Raw genomic sequence first — 24,077 nt, 5'->3', positions numbered from 1 at the left:
AATTTTCATTCGATGCTCAGACTGGTGCAAAATTCTAAGTTAAATCTGGCTTGCGAGAATACGTTTTAATGACAACATAACTTGGATTTTAATTACTTGTCTGTAAACCTAAATTGGTACCCTTGTCATACTATTCGCCAACTTTATGCATACATTCGCAGACTTTATGCAATACATTCGCAGAGTCTGTAAATACCTACTCGAGTGATTGTGTAACACCGGTTTAATCGGGAATTCTGATTAAACCGATGTCACGCAATCCTGCCAGATTTCGCAGTCATGCGAGATTTCAGTCATTTTATTCGCAAATCGATAAAACAAACCCACAAATAAATCAATCAATCAATCAATCAAAATCACGACTTCACCAGTTTACAGTGATTAGAAAAACCTAATTAGTCTTTCTTGTTTAAACTTGGTTGATGCTGAAATTACAAATCAATTCTACGATATCTACTCAATAATGTATTTTATCCTAACCATCTAATACGTCTATTTCATGTGTTATCACTCGCTTTGAATTATGGAACATGCCAACATGGCGATATACATCAACAGTTGTTGTCCATTTCCTGCCTGAGTTATAAAAACACCTGAAATGGTACTCACCAGAATGTAGTAATGGCATCACCTCATCTAGTCTTAACTTGGCATTGTTATTTGACATGAAATGAACAGGAGTTGTAACCCCTCGCCTTGTTAATTGGAGTAAAAGTGACGAATATATAACTAAATGTTTAAGGATTACGTGTTAAACACACTAATCATAATTATAATTGAACTTTGACACGTTAAAGCCTTGACCTTTGATTACTTCACACTTCACTTGATATCAAATAAAAAATGACTAACACACACTTTCAGTTTCACCATTGGAATTAAATGAATGTCACGTCGCACCATACTACTAAACTTACTTGTTTATGATAACATTACTAAAGACCAATAGTTCTGAACTAAAATGAATGCGGTAGTTGTTTATGAAATAGAGAATTTTTCGCTAAAACAGATTTGAATATCTAAACCGAAGTCACTCCTAGTGCAGGCTCACATTTATATAGTTCTATAATTCATGATAGTGCATTTCGGAGACAGACGTTTCGTGGCGTTGTTTGGTATATCAACACCGAGTGCTACCTTGTAAAAGGGACATATGATAGTGGAATTCACTATAGCTATCACCATATGTGCACTAGTTAGTGTTTGGAATGATGTGTCTCTTATCACGTATGTAATTTACTAATCTCCATATATCACCAATTTGAAACCATCCGGTCGGTAATTCCGGTATGTAAATCTACTCATCAATGATGAAAATCAGGTATTCACAATACTGCTTACCCAAAATGCAATAAATATCAAGTCGAATTTGCAACAAGTATAGAACTGTTCGAGCCTATATATTACATCTATCACAAGTTTACTCTATTAAAGCCAGTGCAATATTAGCGGAATGAGTTAATGTAAATTGCATAACCGTGAAGCCATATTTGGATCAGATAAGAGGAGTTTAGTCAACAATGTCATCTATATGTAAATTCTGCTTCAGAAAGCCATTTTGCACCTAACCAAATTACTCTTACTTACACTTGATTATTAAATCACAACGTACGTACTCTTTGCTCTTGACCTTTGAAATCAAATATTGAGAGCAAAGTCTCTTTTTCTAGTGAAAGTAGAACAAAAAAGACATTTATAGATCTGGAACGAAACGTACAAGATAATACCAAAGCATAGTGAAAAGTAGTTTACTTTGTCAATCAACCATACAGTGATGCACTTATGTTGTCACAGTACACATAGTGTCATTAATGCTTTTGAAAGGGAAGTTCAAGAGCTAAATCGCAGCGTCACAGATGGAGATAAAACATACTAAGATGGGCGATAATTTGCTTCATTGAATCTCTCTCAAATTGATGGTTTATCTCATCAATCAAGCATAATATTTCTCATTCCTGTTGACTAATGTATTCGATAAGTAGCTTTGTCTCGTAAAAGCGATTTCTATATGGAGACAGATTTATAGAAAACTAACAATGTGATAATTTCATTTCATATCACCATGTTTGCAGCATTTTATGAGATGGGTACTCTGCTTGTAAAGGGTAATGATCTGCTTTCCATTCATGTTATAACATTTTATAGACATTAAATTCACAGGCTTTGGGGGAATATTCCCGTAAATTAAACTTTTTATAGCTCTGTTGTTTTATCATGTTCAAGCGTAATGTTGCTCATAAAAATATTCAAAATTGTGATATTAACAGCAATATGTGTAATCGTAGGAAGGCACGTGTTCATGTGTTTGAGAGTCGAATGGCATGTGTTTAGGTGTTTCAGTGTCTAGAAATCTCAACTTTCATGTCGACAATTACTAAATATTACATGCGAACTCAATGATTACGAAACTTATTTGTCATATGATAATCCCCTAAAGAGTTACATCCATAGCTGAAGAAACAGTGTTTTTGTTGATAATTAAGAGAAAAGTTTATAAATTAACGAACTGATGTTAATTGTGTCATTTTTTAGAACGTCCACTTGTCAACCACAACCTAAAATTTCCGAGAAAGCTGTATTCACTTTATCATAGTGTTTCTTTTTAGTCAGTTGTATTGTGGTATTCTGTTCTGCGCCTGTAGCTCCACTCGCGGAGAACTAGCGTAATACATTTATAATTCTTCATCATGGTCTACTTAGGCTACTAACATCACGTTACCATTGAATTCTGACATTTTCTTCACTGACATTCCCTTCACCTTTTCCTCTCTATGTAACATCACTTATGCAAATGGAAATTTAAAAATGAACGTAACTCAACATTACTTATTCGATGATAGCGACAAGTCATACCTTGGAGGCATATCCTTTATGTGTACAGGAATGCCGATAAAGCTATGAGCTATTGAATTGAGATAAGTTCTATATAGAATTGAAAGCCATGCAAGTGCGTAGCAGGTTTTGATTGATGTACTATACATACATACAACCAACCCTTACTCCTGCGAGACTTTAAAGAATAATGTATAACTATTGTCTGTACGGTGAGTTAGTCCCACTCGACACACACACTGCAATCTAATGTTGTCTTCAAATTAATCAAGGGCAATCTTCTACTATACTTATTACACCTCGGAAATCAGATTCGTCTCAGGTATTCCATGAACAAATTCCCCTGGTGTACACATGTTATAGGTTGTGAGGTAAATATTGGTATCATGGTTCAGAACATTTTATTGGAAATATTATAATTGGCTGTCAAGTTGCAATGTTGTTATATGCAATTAAAAATGTACCAGAGGTCATTACTCCTTTGTAGATATCCAATCTCATTGATAATTGTAATTGTAATTGTTCGTAAGGGACAGATAAGTAGTAAACCTCCAGTTATTATAGGGGTGGGTCGAGAATGGGTGGATCATATTTTACAAAGCGGTACTCGAGGAGGTCTACAGAAAATGGAATTAGGGAAAGTCCGCATTCTACTTTGAACCATTGTATTATTACCTAAACTTTGCATTATTTTTGTGACTTTGATATCCCACCGCTGTGGCCGGTGACACATCCCACTAATGCCATATCCCACCACTGCCACCGTTTTGCCACAATATCAGAACAAAGTCAACTGCTGCTGATAACCATGCAGTGAATCAATGGTCAACTGTGGTGTGAGGAGAGGAGTGGGTCACTGTGACAGCAAAATAGCAACCAGGCTACGGTAAAACGGAAACCAGGCTACAGCAAAAAGCAACTAGCTGGCTACGGCAAAATATACCAGCCGGATGATTAGCAACCAAACTACGGCCCAAGAGCAATCAGGCTACGGCCCAAGAGCAACCAGACTACGGCCCAAGAGCAACCAGGCTACGGCCAAAAAGCAACCAGGCTACGACCAAAGAGCAACCAGGCTACGGCCAAAGAGCAACCAGGCTACGGCCAAAGAGCAACCAGGCTACGGCAAAATGGCAGCTACACTTACAGGCTACAGGAAAGGAAGATTGCTACTGCATGAAGGTCGGTGAAAGAAGGGTTGGCATAGCAACTAACTGATAACATCAACGAGGACAGAATCGTAACAGACAGTGAAGGTTGGACATTGTGTAGAAACCCCGCTTCAAATAAACACTGATGGAATTTGTCAGCTTTAATTTGATTGTTGCTATTTACTGAAAACATTAGCAATGCCCTTCCTGTGAAGCAAATATTACAATGCCATTACTGTCGTTCATATTACAAACAGTTTTCAACTGTCATATCAAATTTCAATTTCATTTTCAATAACAAGATTATCTGAGTAGTAACGGATAAAGCACGTAAATAGTAAAGCAGCACAACGTCAACACACTATTTGATTGGATAGCTATAGTAGTGTACTATCTGACATAAACAACAACCTGAATCTTCCACTAGTTTGGCTCCTGAGTAGACTTTTTTTATTTGACATTTAAGAAACTCATCGATCTAATAATGAGTATAACTGATTAACTGGATAAGTGGAATATATTTATACATACACATAACTAATCAAACTTCAAGAATTGTGGAAGTGGACGAAACATCGACATAATGTACATCATTAGACGGTTACCACACTGTACAGCTGGAGGCAACATTCGTGATCGTAATGAGAACTGCCAAGGGGCAGCAATTTTCGTCTTGGCCATGGAAACATTTAAACATGCGGTGTCTCTGTAAATCTGGCACAGTATGTTTTATTCATATTTTCAATAGGTGATTTTCTCATCTGCTTATATAGAAAATGTGAGTATTCAAATACATAGTTAATAAGCCTCTCAATTCTAAAGGCGTTTAATTGATAAGAAATATATCCGAAATTATCTTTATTGGGAGTATTGTATAATTACAAATTATTTTAGTTTAAATTATATAAAGGAATTGACAAAAATGTAATGACTCAGAATGCATTTATAATGGTGTGTAATAAATGAATTTTAAAGATTGCTGGATTTCTCACTTATTCCGCCATATATACAGGCTAATGTGATTAGTTCGGGACCATATGGACAAAACAAACAGCAATGGAAGCCCTCGCTTCCTCCGCTATGTGTGACTGTGGATTTTAAATAAATGTTTTGATGAAGGCAAAATTCAATCTGCTTATCTGAGTCAAATTTGGCGAATTAAAATGTGGAATAGACATGCATTTAATACATTCATGAGTTAAAAACTCACACTTTATGTTTACCTACATATACATCTCCCTGCTTGTTTCCTTTAACTGCGTAGATGCAATTATTAACATAATGTTGTGATTTTACATATTGGACCTGTATTGTTTACTAGTTACCCGTGTTACTAGTACATGTATATGGGTATTTAAATTTATTCTAATGAAAGTCCATAAAAGGCATACGCGGGAATAGAGGAAATCAAACGAGATATATAAATAACGAGGCGGTAAATACTAAACCCCCAAATGTCGTCTGCTAAAAAAATCCACTCTGCTTTTCGCGCAGTTGCGAAAATAAGGCTTTTAAACACTTGCCCCAGGTTTTAAAGCACCAAGGTAGTGCCAGGTACACTTACCCCATCTTTAAGGACAATCTTCTGTTTGTTACATTACCCCCAAAACTTTGACATCACGTATGTTATCTTTCTATTTCCCCTAAACTCATCGTGCTAACTAAACCATTTCATTGTCAAAACAACTAAACGATTTCCATAAAAGTAGATTTAGTAATGTCCTCATTTTACACAAGACTTGACAGCCTTTTAAAACAGCAAGCATCGTTGTGAGTGACATGTTTTGACATTGAATATGTCAATGTTTCCATGGCAACAATGATGTCTTCAAACCTTTCTAGCACTGCATGTACCTTTGACCTACAAATTGGCCGATAATGTCTTGAAGCATTCAAGCCATCGACATACAGCTGCAAATGTTATTTTCCAGTACAGTGACTTTCATCTCAACCTTGATAAATCATACATAGGTGACAATTTAAGTGTAACACCTATATAATTATTTTGTCCAATAATGATTGACATAGTTTTTAGTTTTAATTCATTTTTAGAAATGTTTAAATCACACAAAAATGATTAAATTGGCAATTTTGTGAGTTTATGAATATAGTTACTATATTTTTTACTGTGTTAATGTTGTAATCTAAATAGGAAAGAAAGACAGCATAGTCAAATAGGAGATATTTCTTGTAGAATAGAATAGAAATCACAGTCCACTAGAGAACATTATCATAAAAGATAACTTCTGAGTAGGTGTTGGTGAAAAAAAGTATCTCATAAAGTTGTCTTAAATTGAGATATAAGAATTGACAAGTTAAAAGCAAATGTAACATCATTCATTATGTGAATTTAACATTTATATTCGCGTGAGTTAATCGTTCTCTGATCTATTTAAGGTGTTTATATGTGTTACTGAGTGACTGTCGTATGTGAAGACAAGTTCAAATTTGCCGTTTGCTCTCGTACAACAAATTAGGTGTTAGTGAGGAACTAGTCTGAAGATCTTTGAAAATGTTGTCGTTTTATATTCAGTCACAACAGATTGATTAACATGAGTACAATTGATCAGTGATTTACTTGAACCAAACAAACAAACAAACACCCCCACAAACACCCCCCCCCCACAAACAACAAACAAACAAACAATCTAAAAACAAATCTTTGAAGTAAAAACAGGCAAACATGGAATTTATCAACAATCAAGCCATCTCACTAGGTAAATAACCACTACCTAACTGTAACGCAGCATACAGTTATAATCGAACAATTCAATATTTATAAAGGTCGTCTTGTCTGGCGAAAATAATGTACAACAAAAACTCCTCTTTTCTTTTTATCATGCTAGGACAGGTCATTAACCGAAGATTGAGTGTATATATACTAAGTTCATTTGTTCTTTAAAACTGCTCACAAAGAGTAATTCCCCTTTGATACCTTACTTATAAGAATATAATGAAATACTCGTAGTCTTAATACCTTCACTACACATCATGGTCAAATCAATGGAACAGTTTTGTAGCTTCAGAAATCGTGTCAAAATACATGAGTTTAAGTGAGATTTCATTAGGAAATACATGTTCAAGGATGATTGATATACAATCTCAAGGTTTGACTCCACAAATCGATTTTATTTTGACACGTTCTTCTTTTTCATGAAGATAAGTTATTTAAGTATTTTCCAGGTTCTTACTCATGCTGTTAACACGAGTAAACCAGCACCTCGTAGTTTCAACAGTATAAGCCATATACATTTGTATTGCTGCTGTCACGTTCTTTGCAAGATAATTCGCAGACTACACAAAGGCATAAGTCTATTAACGCAGCAGAGCAGTTGGGGCTCTAGTTTCTTACCGCTTTAACAACGTCAGATTTCAGGAAATAGCAAATTATTGACTTCACTCTGTCAGGCAGAATTTGATAATTACCTACTCCAAGTTAAGACCACAACAGGCTTAGGCTCCAAGAAAGTAACAGGAACTCCGTGTTCATAGTAGCCAATATTATTCAACTTTTGAACTCGTATTTGTAATCAGCAAATTATATTTCAGTGACCACGTGACATGTACGATAAAGGCCACGTACACAAAATATTGACACTATAAATACGATTGAACGTATGCAAGTACAAGGCATATGTTGGACAGTAAAACATAGCTACATTAGAACATAGGGGCGTGTAATATTTCTTAGATTGTTGTTTTCCAGGTCTACAGACTAAATATAACAACGTGCCTTTTGACTATATATTCCTACCTGTAAGGAAAAAACATATTCTAGTATATATAGAGAGTGATACATTTGTAGCAGCAGGATTCGTACGATATTTTCCTAAGCAAACAGCAATCTAAGCAATAATACGTGCCCCTGTGTATTAGAATGGTAAATTTGAAACGGATATGACGTTTGAATCCGTCTCCTACGGACTTGAATCACGCAATGTCTTATTGTGATCACGCAATACCATAATCATTCATCGTTTTTTTTTTAGAAACTTGCAGAGTAATATGTTTCTGAGGTTTTAACATTGAATAATTAAATCATTGCGTGACTGCGTGAGCAAGGTCCGTAGTAGAAGGATCGAGACGTCGCATTCATATTCAATTTACCGTGCTAAAGTAAGTATATTCTACTATCCTACTGACTCTGGGAACTATTGATAATATACAAAGAATGCACATCTATCAAATTTGAGTCAACATATACTGAATACACAGTTCGTGCGTGCTGAGAAAACATTGTGTAAACACGTAGTACAACATATTCAATCCTGAAACTTGGAGCTGACATCTGAAGTCCGTCAAGGCCAACAAGTAGTTGAGAGTAGTCTGTACTGTGTTCAACTAAATTACCATGATTTAACGTAGAAATGTTGACGACGATTGAAAAGTACTAAAATCAAAACATCAAGTACTTCCCTCCAGTAATCGTTCCACTGGTCTACTTGCCTTTACAAGTACCTAGGATTCATGGCGCTCTTCTCGTCCCTCATCGTCCCTCAAGCAATTACAAGGGTAATATAGAAACATAATTACAAGTTTAGTGACCTCGACATTCTAAAAGAAGGAAACTAGAGTGCAATTACTAGTTCAAAAATTTAGTTTACCGATGTGCTCTTGATGATTGTCCTTGCTTTAGATATTGAGACGTAGATTTTCAGTACCTCTCACACACAATGTTTTTTGTTACAATTTTTTAATAATATCACAAATATAATAAGTGTCAAGAATATCCTAAGTATCTCGTAAACTTAGACTCTGAGAAAAAAAGCGATGTATGAATTCTCTTCTGCTCTGAAATTATTACTTTTATTGACGCCGTTTATCCATCCACACTGTATAAATAGATAGAGCGCAAGTTTCACTATCTCCCTCTACATTGATAAGTAAACTGGTTTATAATGCGTGTCCTACTCTACTCTAAGTGTTAACAAGAGCCCGAAGACGTCATCTCCGATCTTAACATAGTTTATCTTTTAGAAAACATGTTTTAGGTATGTTCAGCTCTAGTTTATTCCCACGAGATCTCGAATCTCAGAAGATCAGCTGAGCGAACAAATTGTTCCATTATTTGATTTGTTAAGCATGTCCAGGAGAGAGACTGCAATATGAAATTAATTCACGCATCAAATATTCTGATCGCATCAGTGTTATTGTGGTGAACCTGTGCAGTATAGACTTTGATACAATTCACTCTTAATCAAAAGCAGTAAAGAGAGAGAGAGAGAGAGAGAGAGAGAGAGAGAGAGAGAGAGAGAGAGAGAGAGAGAGAGAGAGAGAGAGAGAGAGAGAGAGAGAGAGAGAGGGAGAGGGAGAGGGAGAGAGAGAGGGGGGGAGAGGGAGAGGGAGAGAGAGAGATAGAGAGAGAGGGGGAGAGAGGGAGAGAGAGAGAGAGAGAGAGAGGAAGAGAGAGAGAGAGAGAGAGAGAGTGAGAGAGAGAGAGAGAGAGAGAGAGAGAGAGAGAGAGAGAGAGAGAGAGAGAGAGAGAGATCTGCATGGGTGTATATAGTATTGTGCACTTGCACTTGTTTCACCAAAATATAAACACAGGTTACCATGTTTTAAATAATATCAAAAAATGTTACTAATACTAATATACCACTAGAACGGAAATTGGCACATTACAACGTAACTTACCATCACCTCACCGTGAGTACATTTGTACAAAACACACTTTTGTTTATGCAATACAAATGTAGTTTATTGATGAAAAAGTACATTGTACGAGACTCAGTTTTTTAAAGCAAAGTGATAAATTTATATACATGTAGTTTGTACTTTGTTTTGTGATAGATATCATTCGTTGTCATGTTCTAAATCAATACGGAAATCATTACTACCATTGATAAATGTGTTATTGTAAAGTTTTGTGACGCGGTACAAATGTGCGGCTTACTTCAAAGATCGTAAATATTGCCACTGAATAAAAAAAATCATACATTAATCGAATTCCCGAAATTGTTTCCACCTATTGATTGTGTAGTCGATTTTTCCATTGTTTGTATAGGTTAGAAAATGTCATTGTCAAAGACAGTCGATATGTTACTTCGTGACATATTTAACTACTTTCTGCATCAATACTTATGAATGAATATATCGTCTAATGCTGCCCTACCTGAAACTGAAACGTTCTCTTTTGTTAGATATAAAGACGTACTTGTAATATCGTACACGCCCAAGAGTTCTAAATCAGCTGTGGGTAAACATATTTGTGTAGCTGTACACATGATATGGTAGAATATATCCAATCATATTGATTTTTGGGTCCGTACCGGAAATCAGCTACCCAATGTAATCACGATTTCACATTGCTACTGAACTGCTGTTTATGGATATAACCGAAATCAAATAAACATGTACAATCATGTCTTATTATTGGTTTGTTAACAAATTTCAGTGAATGTATTGATAGTTGTCTGTTCGAAAAAAATATTAATTGAGTTATAGCCACTGCACCTTTATCAAAATTCTCCCATTTCATATAATGAGACGACTCTTGAAACGCCAACATAATATCAATACTCATTATACGTTGTCATCTCGTGTGTAATACTAGTTATAAAGAATACATTTAGGTGCACACGTTATGTCTATTATGTTTGGTGTTAGTTGGCACAGATATACCATAGGCGTTCATAGATGGATAAAAATTGACTGTATATGCACACACCCTATTTATGTTGGTACTAGCAGAATCGGGGTACTAACATACATGTCTTAATATATACTTATCAATGACATCGTATAAAGTCAAGTCCAAGCAAATGCATACGAGTAAACAACGAAGTAGATTTTTAATGATCTTTATCAGGAGAATTAGAAACCCTCAACACAGATGTCTAGCAAATAACGCACCTGACAACACGAATGTTTACGAGTTTAAAATATATGGTTGACGATATTCGGCCTCTGTGTTTCCAGACCCTTGATAATTACTACAATCCGATGTAATGATAGCATCTATACTTACCAGTAAGCTCCAAATGCATACAGTGTTTTAGTTCCCAGTGTTACCCACTGTTCAAAGCAATCGACTGAATGTATTTGCTTCTACTAGCAGATTTAACCATTCCATAGACCTAAAGGTTAATTCTATTTCGTTGTATCATCAATCTATCTGCCGTCGGTCTTCACTGCCAGTACTCAATTCGTTGACGTTATTTAGATAGACAGCCGTGATTTCATTTATATTCTGCGTGATTGACGAGGTTATCAGAAGTCCATCACTCTAGTAGTCAGGATTAACTCCTCAAGGTACGCATCAAAGTCACGAATGTGAAATTCTAGTTATACAATGATGTCATACATGTATTATGTTTACGCTGTTTGGATTCTTTCACCCTTGTATTAATCTGTAACCTTTCATTCAATCTTGGATATGGATGTATATGTATGACTTGTGAGATAGGTACATTTTGTAAGTTGGTAAGTAGGTAGGTAGGTGGGTAGGTAAGGAGGTAGGGAGGTAGAAGGGTAGGTAAGTGATTACGTAGGTAAGTGCTTACATAGGTAGGTGAGTAAGTGATTACGTTGGTAGGTGGGTAGGTAGGTAGGTAGGTAGATGCATGGGGCTAGGTGGGTAAGTATGTAAATTGAAAACAAAAGTGGATAGATTAATAGATGGCTGGTTTAATAGAAAGACATAGAGAGAGAGAGAGAGAGAGAGAGAGAGAGAGAGAGAGAGAGAGAGAGAGAGAGAGAGAGAGGTAGAGGGAGAGAAAGAGGAGGGAGGGAGGGAGAGAGGGAGAGAGACGGACAGATAGATGGATGGATAGATAGATAGATAGATAGATAGATAGATAGATAGATAGATAGATAGATAGATAGATAGATAGATAGATAGATAGATAGATAGACAGACAGACAGACAGACAGACAGACAGACAGGCAGGCAGGCAGGCAGGCAGGCAGATAGATAGATAGATAGATAGATAGATAGATAGATAGATAGATAGATAGATAGATAGATAGATAGATAGATAGATAGATAGATAGATAGATAGATAGATAGATAGATAGATAGACACATATGTTTTACAGTGGTGATGCACTTCATTCATTTTAAGTGGCAAACTGTTAGCATGGAGCCACTCTTTTTGAATTACCACTTAACAAAGCAGCAGACTTACTTCTTCTTTTGTAAACTTGGATTAAGTTACAGGAACGGTTTCTTATGAAATTATTTCACTTGAAGTCGACTGTGATAATTTAATTGAAGTCGGCAGAATTTGATATTGTCGGAATGAGATAACGTAGGTTCCGCTGAAAGCTTGTTTTTGTAACATATGACGTAATTGAATTATTCAAACCGGTGAAACAAGATTCTATTCTTGATATGATGCTGCAGAATTAGATAAACAGTTTCCCTTAAGATACGTTGAGTACAAATCCTTACCATTTTAACCCGTGTTCATTAATGTTTTCACTGAACTATTCAATAAAAGTCATTAAATTAAGCTTATAATAAAATACAATGTGCTTCATAGAAATGACATGTAAACCTGAATGGCTGACCATCTTCTGGTATTTCATATATATCACTTATGCATGACATCACATTTTACTTCATAATAACTGAGACTATGTGTTTTCCGTGTTTCTCTGTTTGCTCGTTAGCAGGGTATTGAAAAAATTATGGGCGGATTTAGATGAAAATATTGTCTATGACAAGGACTAACAGATAAGAGAAGGCAGAGATCCCATTGCGGATCTTGATTTTTGTGACATTACTAGCATCACTCATACAACCATTGATGGCGCGCTTCTCTGGCTTTTGTTTTGTATTTAGCAAATAAGAAGTGCTCAAAGTTGGCGAACGATTGAGTTCTGTCGAGTACCCCGTAATATGTCCCATATCTTTTGCTACGTCGTGAATCTCCAAATGAAAAGATGGTAAAATGTAATTTCGTCGTGGTTGTAATTTGCCAAACTCGATCTCAGTCTGTCACATAAAAACAAGCAAGCAGGCCCTCTCCCAGTGTAAAATGCGTAGCGTCGATTTAATTAAAATGAAATTTAATTAAATAATAAGTCACAGTTTGTTCCTATGAATTAAAAACGCATATTTAATTAAAAATGTGAATTTAATTAAACTGCCGCAGTAGGTGTTTACTTCCAATAATACGAGGAGTGTGTTCTATATTTTAATTCAAATCTTTTTGTACTTAAACTATGAATACTGGATAAAAATATAATTTCCGTTTTACATTCTAGATGCATATTCATTAATTGGTTAGTCAGAAAAAGGGCGTTACACTTAGTTTTTTAAACGTACATGATAAGAAACTATTCTTGAAGCACGTACTCGTCCATAAAGTCTACATCAAAAAGACAACATAACATGTACCATACAGTTAAACATACATGTATTACTTTTCAAACCATTTTTTTTTAAATCTCAGATAATTACACTTTTGCCATGTTTATACACTAGTCTTCGGAAATATAATATTAATGGTGGATATCTATACGGCTGTGTAATGCAAACAACTCATGGATTCTTTTCTGTTTAAATGGGTATATGTGATACTGTTACTGCATTATCAATAATACGACGAAAAGGGCGTGACAATTATTTTAAGACGCCAAATGTAATAAAATGATCACTGTGTTTATCTGTCAAAGGTATAAGGTTGCCATGAAAGATAAATAGATATATTAAGTTAGTCTGACATGTTTAACCTGGAAAGAAAAACAGTTTTCCTGGAATATTTGATTATTTATACATTATATTTGTCTTATTTTTCGGAGCTGAAATTACATTTTGAAAGTGATTCGATTGCTGAGTCAACGCGAGCAACACAAATGGCAAACATTCTATGAATAATTCAGGAAATAGGGATACACTGAAAATAACGACTTTTGACGATGACTGTTATACAAATAAGCATGAATTGTTAGGGTTGTTCGAGTGGGTAGTTTGGGCGGATGGGGAGTTCTGGTTGGGTTGAGGGAGAATACGTTTAATTTCTTGACTGAATTTACAATGCTGACTACGTGTGAAGTCATGATGCATGATGGTCGAGTGGCCGGCTTGGAATCTGAGTCTCCTAGAAAGTCTGATACGTCACTTCCGTCTGAGTTCGGATACATGCCAACTCAATACTGATAAGTGAAAGTGGATGAAACTAAGGCATTTTATCTTATTCGAGAAACAAGATTTCAATATTATGAATTGACAAGGCATCCTTTCCATATAATTCCCAGTTTGTATGACTATCGTTGATTACCAAATCATTAACCGTCACGGTGGAAGAAGTATTATACAGCCATGATATTGAATCAAGACCTTGGCGTCATACATATAACAGACAGAAAACTAAATTGCGCACATGCACTTTTCAAAATTGCGAATAAAGCTGAACAATAAGTACTAACTCGCAGCCAACGTTCATTGCTTGCTCTGTTTTGTGCCGGATGTTTGCCTATAATTGAAACAGGTAGTTTAGCATGAGTCTGTTGGAGATGGATTCTGCGAATTCTGCTGAAGTGGGTACGTAGAAGAAGAAGTGTGGATGTAGGCATGTTATGAAATCCGACTTTTTTGTAAACAAAACAAAACAAAACAAAACAAAACAAAACAAAACAAAACAAAACAAACCAAACCAAAACATATCCATTCTCCCGAGGCGAAGTTATGTAGAGACTAAACTCAAACCGTCAATTTGACGGTAACATGCTATCTGACTTTATAACTTTAACCTCATTCTCCTTAATTTGAATATACATCTGGTCTTAAGGTCTTGCATTAACCTATCGCTGTTGCAGCTGTCGACCAGATAAGTCGACTTACACCTTCGAAATTCTATCAAAGGTGATACATGGGGCGACAGTAATGGATTTTTCTCTTCTAAGCAAAATAATGGAGTTGAGAAGTCGACAGTCTCAAATTTCTCTAGGCTTTTAGTGACGGCATCGGATGTAAGATACTATCATGAGTCACAGAAAGTATGGATGAAGGCGACGCAAACGATCAATTAGGAATTGAAAACATTGCCATTACCACTTGAGTAATTTTTAGGATATACCTACACGAAACATTAGCCCCATCTACACGGCACTAAACATCCTACCTGAAGCAGGACTACGGGTAGTTTGAAGCCTGTGTAGATGTAAACACGTCCCGAACCTGTCCTGAAACCGTCCTCACTTAGGACACCTTCGAGAGGTTCCTTAAAATAAAACCTCCTGACTTCGTCCTAGGTACTATCAGGACGGAGTCAGGAGGGAACGCGCGCAACCTTCCTGCGTGTAGACACAAACCTATCCTACCTCAGGTATGACTTGGGACTGCCTCAGGTAGAACAACCTATGTCTAATGTCCTGTGAATCATTATTGTAACATATGCAAATTACTACAATTAATATTGAAGCTATGCCCACTAAATCTATACATGTTCCATCTATATGCTATGTATAATTAAATTAATGTTAATTATAACAACTGTGCATGCGTGACATTCCCGTCTCATGGTAACTATGGGTTGAGCTAATGTAAAGTTCCAACACACAGTGGAAACGGCAAACTTAGTGAATATGCAAATAACTCTACTTGATATATCCACTAATTTTTCATCGATATTCATGAATTTCATTCAATGGCAAATGAATTGTAATCGTGGCTTCATTTCCATCACCAACGAGTAACGATTGAACCTAATTGGTAAACATGGTGAATTATGCAAATCAGTAATGTGATATGAAAACCACACTCATACGATAGAATTTATGTGCAATGTTATCACGAATACATCCTTACAGTATGGTGATATTTTGATCAACCTTTTACAGGTAAAGACCATCAAAGCCAAATCAGTAATGTGTAATTCTCCCGATAGCATTTAACAGGCATACCTGTCAATAAATATAGCCATTATCCACATGATTTATACATTGTGTTTTAAGCAATCAGTTATGATATACACCTGGTGAACATAATTTATTATGCAAATTTATCCACCTATATCAATGCAAATTTATCCCAATATATGTATGACTTAACAGTCAAATCTATAGGACATTTGTGTGGTTCATGACATAACGAATACATCACTTAAATTTGATGATACTGGAGCTACTGATTTAACGACATTATACAAAACAATTATTACTATGTAAATCACGACTATCATATATATATATCATGATATTCTCAATATACCTAACATGTCAGATTAATTCTTGAACATTTTTTTATGACACATCACCTAATTGTTGTTATTGTAGTGATCCATTTCATAACAAAATCATAATGATCAGTCCCGAGTATACCGAATATGTATGATGAGTTTCATTTCATTTAAGATGTTTTATTATGTTTGTGCAAAGTGATGATGGTCAGAAAGACAGGCAGGCAAACCGACAAATGGGGAGGGAGAGAGAGAGAGATAGAGAGAGAGAGAGAGAGAGAGAGAGAGAGAGAGAGAGAGAGAGAGAGAGAGAGAGAGAGAGAGAGAGAGAGAGAGAGAGAGAGAGAGAGAGAGAGAGAGATCTGCATGGGTGTATATAATATTAACTAAAAGTTATCGAAATCATAAACATAATCATCTAAGTAGCCCCCTCTGTGGTAAATTAAGGAAATGTTCATCAACTTAGTTCTGCTGTATTCCGTACCGTGCCTGGAAACAGATTTGGTTTTCAGGGAATATGAACATGAAACTATTTCCTTCAACATATGGTAAGTTATAACAGTTCATTGAGTACAACAAAGACACTGGAGGATAACACAAATACTTCGAGGATTCTCACCTTCTATCCGACATTTATGCCCTCTCGCCGCCCAACACGTATATCTACGCTGGTATCAGTCAACGTTTTTGCACGCAAACGTCAAGTGATATGGATAACGAATGTAATTAACGATAACCATGTGACAATGCCCGAAGAGATTACCGTAATTTCGAGTTCTAATCAATTTTAAATGGAAAGTTATCGTGTAAAACCTTGCACGTAATTGATAATTCAAACTGCACATTGGTAAACCACAAGAGCGTTGTGTAACATAGAAAACTCTGGAGTTTTTGATTTCCATAATAACGAAGATTATAGGACTTATATACAGTGTAACCCCGAGACATTTTGCGAATCAAGTTGTTCATCGCTAGTGCATAGTGTTTTTACAGAACATTGCTAGTCAAAAGAATTGAAATTGATTTATTATACAAAAAAATTAATTAATTAACATTACAATTATATCAAAAGGGAAAAGAATGAATTCGGATAACAGGAGTCAGAAAATAGCGAGGCTAGTCAGGTCTGACCCATGGAAGGAATATATAATGGTAGATGTCTTGGATGCAAATTAGAGTCTAATAAATATAGTTCTCCCGTATGACCCCCACACCATCCCTCTCTCAAATAAATTTTCTTTGCAGAAAGAAAGAAAGCAAACCAAAAGCTATATGCAATATATATATATATATACACAATGCTATACAACATTCTCTTTAAATAAGTTTTTTCCGCAGTGATGTAATGAAATTGCGTCTCATAGTTTCTTTTTTGGTGTCGTGAATGATTGCTGTGTATAGAGACAAATTCCACCCAAGCACAATTTGTAATTGGAATATTCTCACGCGAGGGCGCCCCGCAGACTCAACTGTACACTTAGAGTGTATATATTCTCATGATATATCATTGTGTAGCTGCTTACAGCTGTCGATGAGGGCAGTGGTATTTACATTCAAGGAAACACAGTCAGTTCACATTCAACACATCGGAATATGATGGTATATATGGTGAACCAAGTCTTATCATAATGCCCCTGTCTGTTTACATAATAATAATTGTCATCAGAATAACTTATCATCTAGGTTTATTTTCACAATAAAGTGATCGTCACATTGCACACACCATTCATGGCCCTTCAGACTTAAAGTGGCCATATGGGTGACAAATAGGCCACAAATGGGTATTTATTTTGGATTTTTCAGCAATTTCTTATATGCTAACACTTGGTGGCGCACATCATATAATTGAGATATAGAACAAATGTGTCGCTGTAGTGATGTCACCGTGTGTAATCTGCATAATATGTAAATTTTATACATGTTCAGTCATTAGTGGATCATATCCCCATGTCCCTTACGTCCTCTTTAGTAAACGTGTACTCTAAGAATACCTCATACTGCACGACACTGCACTGCACTGCACTGCACTGCTCTGCATGCACTACACTATGCTACACTCTACTACATTGCACTACACTATGCTACACTACACTCCACTCCACTCCACTCCACTACACTACAGTACACTACACTACACTACACTACACTACCCTACACTACAACCTACTTTGGTTTTGCAGTTTAAACGTAGACATGTCAACTTTTCGTTACATTTATGATCAACTGTATGGTTTTACGACATTTATGTAGAACATGGTCGACCAACTGCAGAATAATGTCTCAAAGTTAAACTAACCTTGTTTGCTGTGGAGTCATGATGGGTGAATGGTTAGCGTGACCGGCTTGGAATTTACAGGTTGCAGGTTCGAGCCCCGTCGCTGCCTGCTGTTTGTTTCTGAGTGGTTAAAGTCCTTGGGCAAGATTTGAACCACTACTGTGCCTCAGTCAACCCAGCTGTATAAGGTTGCAATGTGAAGGCTTTAATCCTATGCTCTTAAAATGGCTGCAATGGATTGTATGCTCCCCGGGGAGTTGAGGAAGACTAAAGGGCCGTTGTGCCGTTCTGATCCGAACCAGGGGTTAATAATTGTAAAGAGCTTTGACATTATTATTATTATTATTATTATTACAACTTGACCAGCCCCTTCTTTCTGGGTGCCTTTGTTCTTATGCCAAGGAAAGATAGTTGGAATATATGAAGACGACTTAGGATCATCACTCTTCACGTTGTTTACGAAATGTACGTCACACACTTTTTGGTGGACACTTGGTTGCCATAACTTTCGAGATAGCATCGTACACCTACACTCCACGCACTTCGACGTGATTTTGGTCCAACTGGAAACTAGTGATATTTCCCCCATCACGCCAACGTTGCCGAAACACAACAGTTGTCCTTTTTACCCATATCTGAAAAAAATACACAGTGGAGTCTACAAACGTCTACTAATTCCCACACAAACGCTATGCCTGGCAGACGATCATCGCAGGGGTATCCTCCCGCCTCATTCTGATTGTAAATAATACGTTGCATGCTGGGAGAACCGGAAAGTCGAATATTTGCTGTTTACGTCAGATAGCATCCTCCAAGTTTTGTGTAGATTTCTGAAGAATAACTGTATCATTTAAAAACTTTATCATTTATTATCACGTTTGCTATTGGTGATTCGGGCGTAGGTAGAACGTACGTACGTACCTATGCACCTAGGTATCTACCTACATATGTGTTGGGGGGGGGGTGTAAAATAAGCGGATCCTGTATTCGGCAAGGTGGCCTTTGGTATTCAGGAAATACATCATAACGAAGCTCCATCTTCTGTGCGAGATTCTAAACTTGTAGAAGTGTAATGTCCTTTGGAGATAATAGAGAAATGAGAGTAAATCTTTATTCCTCCATATTTGCCCTTGAACTTTGTATGTGAACGGGCGGAACTTGTTGATTGAAGGCGTCTAAAGAAGGCTTCGTTTAAGAGTTGTAATCGAAATGAATTTTAAATTTGAAGGCAACTTACTTTCTTTGTATTGATGGGATTACCCATTAGTTTCGTGTCTATGAGATTTCAGTTCATGAAGAAGATTTAATATTATCTAAGCTTATCACAACATCCGCATTAAATAGCATAGTATTCTGCCACTCAAGGGTATCAAAATCAAATTGCTGATAAAACTTTGTCCATCATTTACTATTAACTCTCAAAGATTTGTCATTAAAATGATTGCGATTGAATTTATTTGTCGAATGTAATCTCTTACATGCTAAGCCATGAACAATAAAGACATTAATTTGGGAATTACTACTCAGAAGCAGATTTGCAAATGGGAGATTTTCTAGTTCTGATGTTTGAATTGTGTGTGAGTGAAACGATTTGGATTATCCAAGCTTAAACTTCGTCGAAATCAATTATGTCTGTTAGAACACCTACTTAAAGTGTTTTGCATGTATTCACCGGCTTCTGGGTTGGATTTTTAACGTCATTGGTATGAACTCCCAGGAAATCTACTTCTTGTGTTCTTCTTCAAATGATAAGCATTACATATGAAAAGTCTTATTGGAATATGACCTCACGGGACATGAAGTGAATCCACAACAGGTATGTTTTATAAGATTTGTGAACAATCATGATGCAGAAGTTTGAGTTGAAAATATGTATTAACTAGTTTTGTTTGACTGATATTTTACTACTATTCCACAACTCAGCTTATACTGTGTTAATACGTTTTGTGGAGTCATTTATAAAAAACTAACATTATTATTATTATTTATTATTTATAGGCATTTGACGTTTAACCTTTACATGTAATTCTATTGTCCACGCCTTGAACAAAGTCATAAATAGTAGTGGTTATCGATTTGGTAAGCCCTAGAGGTGGACAACAAATTAACCGAAAAAAAATCAATTTATGAACAGCTACTTAGTAGAACGTTGATTGCTTCAGTGAAGTCCATGTACTTTACATGCATAAAATATGTAAAATAGCATTATCTATGTAGTTTCAAGGGTGTCAAATATTTCATTTCTCAGATGAAATTCTGAACAAGAACAGCAGCAGCAGCAGCAACAACAGCAACAACAACAACAACAACAACAACAACAACAACAACAACAACACTGAAGACAATTCAAATCGTTTCAAGAATGTCAAGAGAAATGCAAGTTTAATAGTCTTACGTTATGCATCCACGTTTCGAACAAATGACTCGTCTTTCTTAGAGTGCTAGGGTCTTACTTAAGGTCATTGTGTTTTTCTTGAAAATCTCGACTCACGAATCCTGACCTGGATTGATAGACTTGGGGGCATCTATGTAAATTGTACAATGACTTTACATGACCCTACTTACTTCGATACATTATATTATATTATTGTATTGTACAATTCATGTTCTTCTGCTGTTTATGGCTCCTTTCTTCAGTTCTGATTTATTTTTTCACGAATTTATACAATTACCAAGTAACCATTTAATGTGTATGTCATTTATGTGTGTAAAATACTGTAACACAAATGAATCGTTGCCATGTATCAAATTAAAATTTTACTATTATGAAAGACGGAAACCATTAAATAACTGAATTATGGATATAAGAAATCCATACTACAAGTCTCACAAGCTGAAATATATCAAATCGTTTGATTCGTATTGGGTCTTTGTTAAAATTGATGTTCTAGTAGGCTTATAAGTTATATATGACAGTCCTAATGTCTTCATTGAATCCGTGCGAATTATAACATATTATATTATATGTTTATATTATCCCCCTTTAGACTTGTAAATTAGTCCGTATGTGAAACATTGACCTCCAACATGACCTACGAAGAACGTAAACCTTGCGATAAGGTAACATGGAGTCATTATTTTGTAAAATGCAGCGGAGTTTCAGTACGAATATTAAAAGTAAAAATGGCTTACTATTTTACCTGTAAAATTAGATATGCAATCTATCTTAGATTTCATGAATATTAAACACCTGAATCTACACATTAATGCAAACAAACGTTTGTCGCCACGCAGTTATTCATACATACATACATACATACATACATACATACATACATACATACATACATACATACATACATATTCGCATACAGGGAAAGATATGTGGTGTATAAGAGGAATACCCAGCACCTTTCCACGTGAAAGAGTAAAGAAAATTGATTTCATCGTCAATAGTAAATGACAAAAACAAGCACTACAATACATCAGAATCAGCAACCCAAATACATTGAACTGTGATTATGTGAAATTCGAAAAAAATACAACGTTGTAACATGAGCACAATTGATGTTGCCTTGAACTTTAATATTAATGATACATTTCAAAACGAAAGGAAAATTAGACGACTCTGTCGTCATAGAAGTCACCTTTCTTATGGAAACGATAGAGCTAATTATGATAATGAACATCACGAAGTATGTGTAAGTTGTCATCGTTTCACAATGACTGACTGACAAGTCGATTTTGTATGCAACGTGTATAGGAGTCACGTGGGCATCATTTTCTGACAGAAAATCTACGTTTGCACGAGTGTATCAGTTGGGTCTATCAGTGCTTGGACGGTGTATGGTTCTTTAACAAGCTACGAATCGGACAGCATAGCAACTCTCGAAGACGTCATATCATATGTTAAAGGTTATTTACAAAGTAAGAACGATTTATGTTTACTACTTTCTTTTTTAACTACCGGAAATATGAAAGAATTTGAACAGTTTTAATGAATGATTACTAGTAATTTGAGCAGTTCTAATCACAATTCGACTACCATGGTTTAAATTGAAAAGACAAGTTGTGCAAAGAAAAGCAAACAAAAATTGTGCTGATATTTTGGAGGAAATATGTTTTTTTAATGAAAAAGGTATAGGTATCAGTTTTACTGATTTCCGGAGGCTAGCTTTCGAAATTGTTTGCCGTTTTTATTTCAGGGATTTGATCTCGTGAACAGTGCGAATCTTGATGCACATTCATCAAGTGTTTCGGTTCAGATACATGCAAAACATTGCAATTCATCAAAGTCACTGTGCATGCAAATTTGTGATATTTTACTACATGAAATGAAAAGTGCAGTTGCCATGACAATTCCTTAAGTATTCTTACATATGGCAACTTGGGTTGGTTGATCGTTTAACAGTAGCCTAAATGACTTGTCTTGACGTTAATATGACCAGAAACCTTGATGGAAAAACTTTTACCATCGTAACTGGCGCGGAAGCTTATCAGTGGAATCGTAACACAAGTATTACACATTCCATTATTCATGACCACTACTTCGATAACTCAATCAGATAATTGTTTTTCACACCTAAATTTTAACCCTAATCCACATTGGATCTTTGAATTTGTAAAACATTATTTTCGCTTTATGTTCCTGGAATCGGGTAATCACTGACAACTGTGCTGTGACCGTTTAAAAAAACACTTCTTTCTTGTAATTCATTCCTACATACTTCTATTCCAGGTTCGAAACTAGGAATAATCAGACTTGAAAAAATGAATAATACCACTGATGTTCCTGCACTTATGCTCGGCTCATCCCCGACGTATATCCACTTGACGGAATTGACCTTTGGTGTGATTGGCACGATTGGTAATTTCATTGTCATCATTGTAATTCTACTCACCCCTGAGATGAGAACCATGACTAACTATTTAATTCTGAACCTAGCTTTTGCCGACTTCTTCACCTCTGTCTTACTGATTTTGAATAAATACTTGACCCAAGCCTTTGATCTGACGGTTCCAAAAGGTATCGCTGGTGAGTTCTACTGCCGTCTCTATTTCAGTGCAGTATGCTTCTGGATAAACATTAAAGTTTCAACCTTCAACTTAGTACTGGTAACGTTTGAGAGATATTTTGCAATCGTGCATCCGCTGGCCTACAACAGATACTACACAAGTTGCCGTGTGGTAATCATGGTTGTCGTTGCTTGGACCATGGCAGTTATCCTGGAAGTCGCCTTCGCATTTTTCCATCGCTACGACGGGAAGACATGCATTCTGTTTGATTATCCCAACTTTTCGGTGGCTGCATTTTTTGGAGTATGGTATTTCGTTATTGGTTATTTGATCCCTACAGTTGCAATGGTTTGGGCCTATTGGAAAATTCTGTCAAGTCTAACGATTGAACCGGGACAAGGTATAAGTGTACATGACAAGAGGGTTGAAACCCTTGTTGGCGCTAGAAAGCGACTGATCAAGATGTTGTTCCTTGTTCTCTTGGCCTACTTCATTTGTTGGACACCAGATAGTTGTTTGTTCCTGATACATAACCTGGGGGGACCTACCGACTACTATTCTGATTACTTCAACGCTATTATTCTACTGGCTTTTGCAAATTCGGTTCTAAATCCTTTCATTTATGCTTTCAAATACAAACAATTCAGAAAATGTATGTTGAAGAAGTTTTGTCCATATTCAATGAACAGAAACAAAATCAACGACACGTCTACTATGGTGGAAGTAGTGTCCAAATAA

At 36.0% G+C, this 24,077-nt stretch overlaps 1 protein-coding gene across 1 annotated transcript; it reads left to right on the top strand.

Annotated features, from left to right (window-relative positions):
• Nucleotides 1-3,782: 3,782 nt before the first annotated feature.
• On the top strand, nucleotides 3,783-24,077 carry LOC144441305 (allatostatin-A receptor-like). The gene is made up of 2 exons (XM_078130863.1): nucleotides 3,783-4,014; nucleotides 23,062-24,077. The coding sequence occupies exons 1-2, from the start codon at nucleotides 3,783-3,785 to the stop codon at nucleotides 24,075-24,077; spliced, it is 1,248 nt and encodes a 415-aa protein (XP_077986989.1).

This window comes from Glandiceps talaboti, chromosome 10 (assembly GCF_964340395.1).
Source record: "Glandiceps talaboti chromosome 10, keGlaTala1.1, whole genome shotgun sequence".
NCBI classification, from domain to species: domain Eukaryota; kingdom Metazoa; phylum Hemichordata; class Enteropneusta; family Spengelidae; genus Glandiceps; species Glandiceps talaboti.
Note: the sequence above shows the minus strand (reverse complement) of the source record. Positions and strands in the feature narration are given on the sequence as shown.

What these genes read in the sequence shown, in the direction of transcription:
- LOC144441305 (XM_078130863.1), top strand. Translation starts at nt 3,783, where the DNA reads ATGATTAGCAACCAAACTACGGCCCAAGAGCAATCAGGCTACGGCCCA. An exon ending in AAGATTGCTACTGCATGAAG is followed by an intron (nt 4,015 to 23,061) that starts GTCGGTGAAAGA and finishes CTTCTATTCCAG; the next exon opens with GTTCGAAACTAGGAATAATC.